This window comes from Eurypyga helias, unplaced genomic scaffold, assembly GCF_000690775.1.
Source record: "Eurypyga helias isolate BGI_N326 unplaced genomic scaffold, ASM69077v1 scaffold14115, whole genome shotgun sequence".
Classification (NCBI taxonomy): domain Eukaryota; kingdom Metazoa; phylum Chordata; class Aves; order Eurypygiformes; family Eurypygidae; genus Eurypyga; species Eurypyga helias.
In genome coordinates this window covers 46,772-57,163 of record NW_010250929.1, presented here as the reverse complement: position 1 = coordinate 57,163, position 10,392 = coordinate 46,772, and the positions used below count along the sequence as shown (strand labels likewise).

The following is a 10,392-nucleotide window of genomic DNA, read 5'->3' as shown; positions in this document are numbered from 1 at the left end:
TCAAACTCCTTCCTCTCTTCCCTGGTCACTGCCCTCACTGCGTTCATCGGGAACTGAAATGACCAGGCATGACCCTCTGCTGCTCTGCTTCAGTCAGTCTTTCATGATCCTGCTTGCTGGGAAGATGCTGATGCCGCTTTGAATGCCAGAGCAGAGTGATCCGGTGTGTAGCAGCTCCTGGTGCCACGCAGGAGCTGAGCCGAGGGGCTGCGCTTGCCGATTGCTCGGTGACGCGATCGGGCCCTGCGTGTGCTGTGGTGGGGGGTTGCTGGATTTACGTTGGGCAGGCTGTGCTGTCTCAGAGCCAAGCCTCCTGGCCGGAGGAGCATGGCCTGATGCAGTGCAGGAGAAGGCAGCTGCTGAGCAATGCCTCTTCGCTGAGGTGCTACATGCACCGTCTCCTTTCTGGGGTGCTGCGAGGACCTGGCAGGGAGATGAGTTAGGTCCATTGGTGCAGCATCCCTCCTGGTCCCCCATCCCTTTGTGCCCTTCTCTGAGCTTTCTGACACCTGCAGCAAAGGTGAGATGTCTGGGAGATCTATGTCAGAAATGCAGTATTGGCCCAAGCTACAAAGACTGGTGGAGCTATGGCTGCGGAGAAGTGAAGCTTTACAGCCCTTTTGCGGGGGTAGAAGATTTTTTTAAAAAAAAAAAAAAAAAGGAGTGGGGCTAAAGGGCATATTTTAATAGGGTAAGATACCTGAGGTGTGTGGTTCAGGCTCTGCTGATGTCCTGCTGGCAGAGCAGATTCAGAATTTTGCTCCCCTGCTGCAGCAGTGAAGTTGGAATAACCTATCCCACTTTTTCCTGAAGGACTTTCCTGATGGTATCTCTGCAGTGTCCTGGCCAATTTTGTTCTTATTTGACTTTTTGCAGTAGTGAAAGTCAAGCTAGCAAACACCAGTTTATCAAAAAAAGAGCTGTGGACATCGTCCTTCTAGGCCAGCCCTGGCTGCTCACTGCTGAGAGTGGCCAGAGTTCTGGAAAGCTGCAGTTGCACAGGACGGCTGTGTTTCTGCTTCCCAGCCTGTTCTGCCCTTAGATTCAGTTTTTATGATTTGTTTCAGTTCCTGTACCAATTATAATGTGTCTTTCATTATTGTCACAGAACAATTGCAACAGCCTTTTCTCTGCTGCTGTGGGTTTTGCTCGTGAAGACTGTCCTTGGAGTCACGTCCCAGGACACAGAGGATTTGAATAAGAGAACCAGTCCTTCCCCTCGCCATGAGAAAAGGTCGCTATTTGCATCACCTTTCTAGGCTTCCCCCTGTTTTTGTGGCTGGCTGGTTTCCTTGGGTCTGGCGGGTGGTTTGGTTCGGCAGCATGGGGAGATCTTTATCGATGGGGATCTCGCTCGACTCCACAGGCCTGAGGTGAAAGCCCACACAGCTGCGAGGCGAGCTCCCGGCAAAACAAGCCTGGCTCTGGCAGGAGCTAGAGGATTTGGGCTCTGTCGGGAGGTTTCTGCTCATGAGAGGGTGCCCGGCGGATCACAGCCGAGCAGTCCGGCCTTGGGGAAGGCAGGCGGCCGGACGGCCCCTGCTCTGTAACCGGGGGGAGTAACCAGCTGCCTTTGATGTCTGAGCTGGGCTGAGCAAACCTGACAGCAGACTTCAAAGTCTGTTGCGCCAGCTCCCCTGATTATCTGTAGGCTTCTGGCACGTCCCCCAAGACTGCCAGATTATCCAGGCTAATGCTGTGCTCTTCGCTGCGTTCTCCGCCCTGCCTGGCACCAGCCCCTCGCTTCTCAGGCTGCAGCCTCCATCCCTCCCTCTGTCACTATAGGGATGTGGCAGTGGCATTTCTGGGTGGGGGACTTGTCTCCTGAGATCAGTGAAACAAAGAGAGTGGAAACACTTTTGGAGAGCTTGCCTATAGCCTCCACACCTGGGCTGTATTCCCCTTCCCTGTTTGGTTACAAGAGCAGCCTGAAATGCAGGGACCTCACTGTGCTGCCCTTTACAAGGCCCTGAGGTGTTTACAACCAAGCAGGTACCATGTGTGTGCTTCCCCAAAAAGCCTTTGGGGAGCAGGGCTTCCATCCATGCTGATCCAGGGCAGGTTGTGTGAGCTGAAGGGTGAGGTGGGGCTGGGAGGGGAGGGCTGCGTTGTCTTTGCCCCCTTCAGTCTCTATGCTAGGACCTTGCAGCCTCAAACTAGTGTCCATCTCCCTCGCCACCTGCACCTTAGTGCTTGGGGAGCCCCGGCGTGCTCATCTGTGTGAGTAGACATGCGGAGGGCGCAGGCCACTGCTGAGGGCTGGCTGAGTAGTGTCCCCAGAGCTCGTGCTCCTCCTAGAGCAGCTTGCTTTCACCTGGGATGGTGCACAGCAATGCCAAAAGCTCATTTGGAACCTTCCTTTTAAGAGGCAGGTTTTTTTTTTTTCTGAGAGGAAGCAACCTCAGCCGTGGCTGAAAACCCTTCCTGTGCAAAGCTGGATTTGTCAGAGATGTGATTTGAGGTCTGAGCTTCTTTAGAAGTTGAGGTGTTTTGCTACTTTTCCAGAGGCAGGATTGGGCTGTCCTCTGCTGCAGTGGTCGGAAGCCAGCAAAGAGAGTGGTGGCTGTGAGCAGAGGAGACGGGCATTGTCCACTGCTCAGGAGCCTTGCTCCCTAACCCCAGGCACCCAGATGGGGTGAGGGAGCACACGGGGGCCATATCTGGGCCCTAGACAGGGGATGTGGGCTGCAGCTTCTCCCCTCTGCTTGCCTAATTGCTTTTGGCAGTCTGTTTCCTCTGAAAACCAACACTGACCATGGTGTCACCTCCTTCATCCTCAACATGATGGATGCTTCCTCTGTAGCATTTCTACCCTACTTGTGGGAGGATCCTGCCTTACCCCCATGCCTCCCTGGCTCCTTGAAGTGTGCAAGGGGAGCATCTGGTCAGCAGTTACCTGTTCAGGATGTGTCAAAGTCCCTGTGAATCTTGCAGATTGTTGCTGTGCTCTTTTAGGTAGAGTCTAGCTGTACTCTGGCTGCAGTGGGCTTGGTAAAGCTGTATTTTTGGTGGACCTTTTCTGGAAAGATTTGGCTCAAAGTGGCTGAGCAGCATGCAGAAAGGGTGCTCACAAAGGGATCTAGGGAGGCAGAGGGACGGAAAATGGGTATGGAGGCATGCAATTAAAGATGGTCATCACCCATGTGAAAGCCAAGGCCAGTGCTGTGGGCAGCCAGACCGCTGGCCTTGTAGTCTGAAGCAAGAGATAGTGAGACCCCGCTGGAGTGTGCTGAGAGGTAGCCCTGCTGCTCAGGTTCTGGCAGTGGCCAGGCTGTGCTCAGGGTTGGGGGACAGTAGGGTTTAACCCCCATGGCCCTGGTGCAGCCCCTCAGCTCACCAGGTGAGGTGTGTGGGCACTGCCTAGCTTGGAGGAGGCAAGTCCTCTGCTCCTGTCGGTATGGCCAGGGATCCTCAATGCTGTCCAAGGGGTGTATTTTCCCGTTGCTTCCTGTCCTGTGTCTTCCTCAGGAAAATGGAGCAAAAGAATCTTTCTCCCTATGGGTCTGGCTTCCTTGACGTGGTTTCTAACAGCAGTGCTGTCTTCATAAAAAGCTCTGATTCCTTTCCTTTACCCTGCCTTGTGTGCTTAATAGCCCTGCCATGTGTCTGGTTGCACTGATTTCCCAGGGAGGAAGAGAGTAAGTTTTAGACTGTGCAGTCCTGGGACGAGGCAGCCATTGTTTTTGTCCACAGAGGAGCATCACTGCCAGCGATACGCCCAGGCCAGGCAATCCAATTCTCCCCAGCTTCTCTGCTGCAAGTGCAAACAGCGACTCATACATCCTTAGGGTTGCAAGCTTGGAGTTAAACTGTCCCTGTGCGTGTGTTTATCTGCACACTGACTGTAGGAAGCTCGCTGATGTTGAACTCCAAGTTTCTTTTCCATTTACTCTGTGGCTGTAGCCGAGATGCTTTTCTCGCCTCTGCAGTGGTAAGCGGGTTGGCTTACTGTCAGCAGGATCATCTCTGGGGCACTGCTGGCAGAGTTGCTCTTGGAAAGCAAACCCCTTCATCCCTTGCTCTGAGACAGGAGGATTTCATCCTGCAGCAGGGAGCAGAAGCCTACCACGCAGTTATGGCTATCTGTGTGGCTGTGTCCTGCTGCTGTGAGATGTGGGCCCTCCTCACCAGCAGTCATACCAGGGTACTCCACTGCTTGCCAGCCCCTGTCCTAGCTGCTCACTTCCTCTCTGGAAGCAGCACCTGGGTTTCAGCCCTGTGCTGCACCCTCTTTCCCCAAAACAGGTGCTGCCCCTCTGCTTCGTTTCATTGGAACGAGGGTGGGTGGCAGGGAAGAGGTGAGCTCCTGCAGGGACCTCTCTGCCTGATGTGACAGCCTGTCCCCTTGGCCTGGAATTGGCTTTCTGGAGAGCTGCATGGTGCTACGGGAGCTGTGCTGATGGAGGTGCAAACCTTGCAGCGAGGAGTATCTGTCTCCTGGCCCCACAGGCTGTCATGTGAATCAGTTTGTTAAATGGAGAAAGGAGGGGCCTCGTGTTTGGTTTGGCTCATTACATGAATCTCGTTCCCTCTAGGAGTCCCATGGGATCAAGCAAAAGGACTTGTTTTACAGCTAGTTTTTGCTTGTGAATCCCTGAGCTAATTTAGTCATTGGGTTGATGCCCCATCAGCATGGCTCAGGGGTAAATGCTTTGTGCTGCCATCTCTTCTGATCACCCCATCCCCCAAAACAAAAACAACATCCAAAAAAACCCCAAAATCCAAAGCGAAGTGCCCTAGCTCCCCACAAAAACCCAAACCAGTCCTTTCGGAGAGTGTTTCTGGTTTGAGCCTCTCGCCATGTTTGGCCACATGGGTTTTCCCACCGGGGTGAGTGCCTGTCAGCCTCTCACCATGTCCCTGATGCCTGCCAGCCAGAGCAGCCCGGTGCCCCAGCCCACAGGGTGCCATGCAGCAGCCCATGCAACCGCAGCGCTTGCCTCTGGGGCTGTGGCCAGCAGCAGCCTGGTCTTGGCCCTCCCCAAGCAGCTCCTGGTGGTCTCATCACCCCTGCAAGGGGTACTGGGCCAGGATCCTCTGCATCGGGGTGTCTGCCCATAGGGTTTGCTTACAGGAGACAATTTCTGGCTGTGTGGTGATGCTTCAAGAGCCGTCAAACCATCTGGGCTGGGCTGGCTGTCACTGCCCATGTAGCTGGTGGGCTGGTAGGAGCACTGTGCCAGCCTAACCCATACCCGAGGTATTGTGCTGCTGTCCGCAGTTATGGAAAATAAATAGCTGGGGGGAAGCTTAAGCCCTAGAAATCTGCCCCCAGCCTTCCCCAGAGTCTGGCCCGTCATCCCCTGTGTTAGCAGGGAGCAAGGTACTCCATGCAGCAAAGTGGGAGGCGGAGGGTTACCTGTGAGATGCTGTGGGACAGCAAAGCCACAGCCAGCAGCGCTTGGGTACCTGGCACACACACAGCAATAGGAGGGGCCTTGGGCATCACCCTTGGGCCTGGGGTGCCAGCTGTCACCTCCCAGGGGCGTTACTTTGCTGCTGCACCCTGCTCCCCATTCTCTCCCCACCGTTTATACGTAGAGGAAGCTGCCACCGCTGGGCAGCTTCCTCCCAGCTGCTTTCAAAACAGCAGGGTGGCTGTCGCCATCACCCACGAGAGCCCTCCGGCACCCCTCGGGGAGAGGACCCAAACAGTGCTCTTCACTATGGGGCTGCTTCAGTGCCTGACGGCTGCCTTCCTCCTCCTCCTCCTCCTGGGTGAGTGCTCTGCGCCTTGGAAGGGGCTTTCCTGGGGCAGGCGAGGGGACATAAAGCACCTTCTTGGTGGAGATGGGACCTTTGTGGGTGGGTGGCTCAGCAGGGCACCTAGCTGGGTCTGCATGGCCAGGATGGCGCGGCTGTGGCTAGCGCTTCTCTGGCTCGGTGGCCATGGGAAAAGGTGCAGTGGCATGTTCTCATTTCAGCACTGTGGTGTCACTCCAGAGCCCAGACCCTGGCTGGGTTTCAGTGAAGGGACATGCACACCCCTGTTGCGTGGCCACTGGGTGTGCGGAGCAGGTTACCTCAAACCCCCCCTTCCCTTGGGAGGGGTTTTCTGGGTTATTTTCAGGCTTTGTTGCCACCAGCTCTCCTCTCTGTCCCAGTTTCCATGGCATGGTTGTTTTTTGACTCGGTGCCCACTTATTGTGGGCATTTTTCTTGGTGTGCGTGCTGGGTACCAGAACAGAACAAGTCACCAGTGGAAGCCGTGTGGGAGGAGAGGGTGCACGGGCGGCCATCACTTCCCTAAACCCTCTGCAGGCAGAAATGGAGGGAGCGCCTAATGCCTCCCATTGTGTCTTGCTTTTGGAGGAGCTTTTGCTGACCCCCTCTCCCACACCCTCCCATCCATGGAGCACCCCTGCAGCACTCTGCCTGCTGGTTCCCTACGCTGTTTCATATCCCTTGGTTGCTGCGTTGGATCTTCTTCTGTAGCAGTGGTCAGCTCTGGCACCTGCTTCCTCCCCCCTTCCCCCCCACATCTTGTGCAGGACTTGAGTGCTCAGTCCTCTTAATTTCAACACACCACAAGCTTCCTCCGGTGATCTCAGCCTGGTTGCGGCTCCCTCTGAGCAGAAAGCTGAGAGATGCTCTGCAGCCATGAACAGTGCTTTGGCTGTGATGCTCTGATCCCTTGTTGGGTTACCTAGCGTGCTAAGAGACAAGACAGTTTGGAGGCCTGTTGTTACGGGACTTGTTCGTACAATTCCAAGGGGTGAGAAGTCCTTTGGACTCTGCCCTTAAAGAAGGAGGCTGCACAGTGATTCTTTTTAGTACTGTATTGCAGTCCTGTGCTCATCCTGACCCACTGCTGGTTGGGGTGGGCAAGCCTCCTGTAGTGTGCAGCCCTCCTGTAGCATACAGCCCTGCAAATACCCCGTGTGCCGACTGTTTGCCAGCAGGTTTGAGCACTGGCCAATGGGTGGTGACCGTTCAGAAGGGGCCCCTCTACCGCACGGAGGGGTCCCACGTCACGCTGTGGTGCAAGGTGAGCGGCTACCAGGGCCCGTCGGAGCAGAACTTCCAGTGGTCCATCTACCTGCCCTCGGCCCCTGAGCGGGAGGTGCAGATCGTCAGCACCGTCGACCCCTCCTTCCCCTACGCCATCTACACCCAGCGAGTGCGCAGCCGGGGCATCTACGTGGAGCGGGTGCAGGGGGACGCCGTCCTGCTGCACATCACCGAGCTGCAGGACCGGGACGCCGGGGAGTACGAGTGCCACACGCCCAACACCGACGAGAGGTACTTCGGGAGTTACAGCGCCAAGACGAATCTCTCAGGTGGGTCCTGAAAGAGCCCTGCTCCCAGATGGGCAGGGGTGCAGGCAGGTTTCTGCTGCCCCCACCTTTGCGCTGGAGCAAGTGCTTGTCATTGGGTCTTTGACAGAGGGGCGCTCAGGGAAAGGGGGGATTAATGGGACTGGTGGGCATAAACACTGGAATTGCTATCCTACCCCAGGTGGCCAAGGTAGGGATGCCTAGATGTCCCCTTGCCAGTTGCTCTGGCCGTTGCCTCCCAGCCAGGGCCAGGGAAGGGACAGGAACCTTCTGCTGCCCTGTGGCTTGACTTCAGCTCCTGGCGCAGCCCCAGCATTTCACAGCTAAGCACTTAGGAGGGCAGGAGCTTCCAGGCTTTGTGCGTTAGCTGTTGGTGCCCTCTCAGGTCAGGGTGTGGGGCTTGACCCAAGCGGGATACCTGCAGATGCAGGGCAGTAGCAGCTCCTGCAGAGCACTGGGAGAGGGGAGGCAATGGCAGGGAGAGGCAAAGGGCAAGGCCCTATTACGAGCCTACCAGGTCTACACGGTGGTATGGTACTTCCACTTAGTGTTACCCCTGTTTCCTCCTCCATCCTGGTGTTGTACCAACTGCACTGGGGATTGTGAGGGGCTGGATGTTAAATTCATTGGGGTTGCCTGATTAATAATACTGCCTGTAGTTTGAAAAGGTTGCTGCAGAAAGGTTCACTGTACTTTCTTCCTTGCTGAGGTTTCAACCACTTTACACCTTGGTGTAAGCTGATAGAAGCCTCGCAAGCAACAGGAGCTATTTCTCCTACTCTGTCAGATCCCTTAGGTCCTGTCTGTGGTTTTGTAGTGGCCAGCAGGTTGCCCATCGAGGCCAAGAGATGATTTTTCCTCGTGGCCAACTGCCCTCTGTGTTTCTCCCCCATGCTCAGTGATTGCAGACACCCTCTCGACTTCCATGGCGCCCCAGGTCCTCACCCGTGCCGAAGGGGATGCGGTGGAGCTCACCTGTGAGGTCTCCAAGTCCACTGCACAGCACACACATCTCTCTGTTGGCTGGTACCGCCTTCAGGGAGCAGGAGAGCACCGCGCCGAGGAGGTCCTCACCCTCTCCAAGGACTTCGTCTTGAGGCCGGGGCCCTCTTATGCACAGAGGTTTCTGGCGGGGGACGTGCGGCTGAACAAGGTTGGGAACACCACGTACACGCTCTCCATTGGGGGAGTGCAGCCACCCGACCAGGGGCAGCTGTACTGCGAGGCGGCCGAGTGGATTGAGGATCCAGACGAGACGTGGAAGGACATCTCCCGCAAGCAAACGGGGAGGACGTCGCTGGTGGTCATGAGCCAGGGTAAGGTCCTTGCTAGTTCCCACGCTGGCTCCAATTCCCTTGTACATTCGAGTCTGTATAGCAGCACCCTTCGGTGGCCTTGGCCTGCTGCAGCCTGGGGACCCACCGGGGAGTCTGGCTGCGTCCATCCGGCGCTGAGGGGGACAGGCTGGGCTCCGGGCCATGGCAGCACCTGGCTTGGGAGCTGTTGGTGCTCCTCGCTTTGGAGGCTGACATAGCTGAGTCTCTGATGGCGGCAGTGATCGTGCAACCTGCCAGGTTCACGCGAGGTGTTAGCAGAGCGCGCAGCACACGCCTGTGGCAGCCAGACTCCTTGGCTGCAGTTAGCTCCAGCGTGCAGCAGAGTGGTGAGACTGCCTTGAGGGTCTCGTGGCCTCCAAAACTAAGGTACATAGCAGTCAGCTGCCTGTCATGGTGCCTCGGCCACAGGCATCGAGGGACACAGGGATGCGCTGCGTGTGCTGCATGGCTTTGGCGTCTGCTGGGGGTGGCCTGTCTGTCTGTGCTGTCATGAGTCTGCTGGCCTCTGGAGCAACTGGTGTTGCTGGTTTTTAGGCCACCCTTGGGTCTCCTCTGTAGTAGTTCAGATACTACTATACATTCATATATGGGGGTAAAGGGACTGTACGTCAGACTGCTTTGAAGTGGGTGCACCAAGCTCCTGGCTTATGCTCTGCATAAAATGCAGAAAATGTGGCATTAAGGATTTAGAAAGAAGAGACTTAGACCTGCTACCACATATGAGATGGATTAAAATAGAAAAGTTTGAAAAGCAGCCCCTTGCCAGTGCTGCCCATCCACCCCAGCTCCACTCTGTTCCTGTCAGGCACCTCCTGTCCCCTCTGCTGGGCAGCTTCCCGTGGCTCCTGGCATCTGCAAACACCTGCCTTGCCCAGGGCTAGTGGGAAAATCCCTGTCACCCTCCTGCCCCGGGATGATTACAGTGCTATGTGTTTGCTGCCGCTCCTCTGAGTGCCCTGCCCTCCATCCCTCCTGCTGCAACCCCTTTGCTGGTTGCTCATCCTGCTCTTCCTCCAGCTGCATGCAGGTAGCTGTGCCCAGAGGAAGGGAAAATCTCTTTCCCGCCAGTAAGTTTCACAGGAGCCAAGGTAAGGCTGTGTCTCAGTGACTCCCTTTAATGCAAGCAGTAGTATGCAATAAAGTAAAATAAAACATATGGGTTTAAACTGAAAGCGGGGAGGTTTAGATTAGATATCAGGAAGAAGTTCTTCCCGGAGAGGGTGGTGAGGCACTGGAACAGGTTGCCCAGAGATGTTGTGGATGACCCATCCCTGGAAGTGTTCAAGGACAGGCTGGATGTGGCTTTGAGCAACCTGGTCTAGTGGAAAGTGTCCCTGCCCATGGCAGGGGGGTTGGAACTAGATGGTCTTTAAGGTCCCTTCCAACCCTAACCATTCTGTGATGCTGTGATTCTAAGATAAAATAGGAGCAAGTCTGTCACGCAAAAGGTGCCTGGGGAGCTGGTGTTCATGTCCTCGTGCCTCCAGGCAGATGGAGGAGGCTGCAGAGCTGGGGTGGTGAAGGGAACCTGTGTCTCACGGGAGGGTGGTGAGTCAGAGCAGGAAACCAAAGAAACGGATGTATAAGGACTAAGCACCCCGTGTGCAGCACGGGGAGAGGCAAGGTACCAGGGCCCGGGAGGGGAGGGGAGTGCAGTGTCCCGTTTTCAGAGCCTGGTTCCCAAACCCCAGCTGATGGGCAAGGCTTTGTGCCCCTTACGACGCACCGTTTACAGCAGTGTCGTCCCATGCCTGCTCTGCCTGGCGAGCGATGGCAGA

At 55.9% G+C, this 10,392-nt stretch overlaps 1 protein-coding gene across 1 annotated transcript in view; it reads left to right on the top strand.

The window, feature by feature from the left end:
- The first annotated feature begins 5,666 nt into the window (after window positions 1-5,666).
- The window catches only part of CD101 (CD101 molecule), a 17,798-nt gene continuing 13,072 nt past the window's right edge, over window positions 5,667-10,392 (top strand). Inside the window, exons 1-3 of the mRNA XM_010151841.1 lie at window positions 5,667-5,718; window positions 6,903-7,280; window positions 8,177-8,593. Of these exons, the coding sequence (XP_010150143.1) occupies window positions 5,667-5,718; window positions 6,903-7,280; window positions 8,177-8,593 (847 nt within the window). The remainder of the gene's footprint in view (window positions 5,719-6,902; window positions 7,281-8,176; window positions 8,594-10,392) is intronic.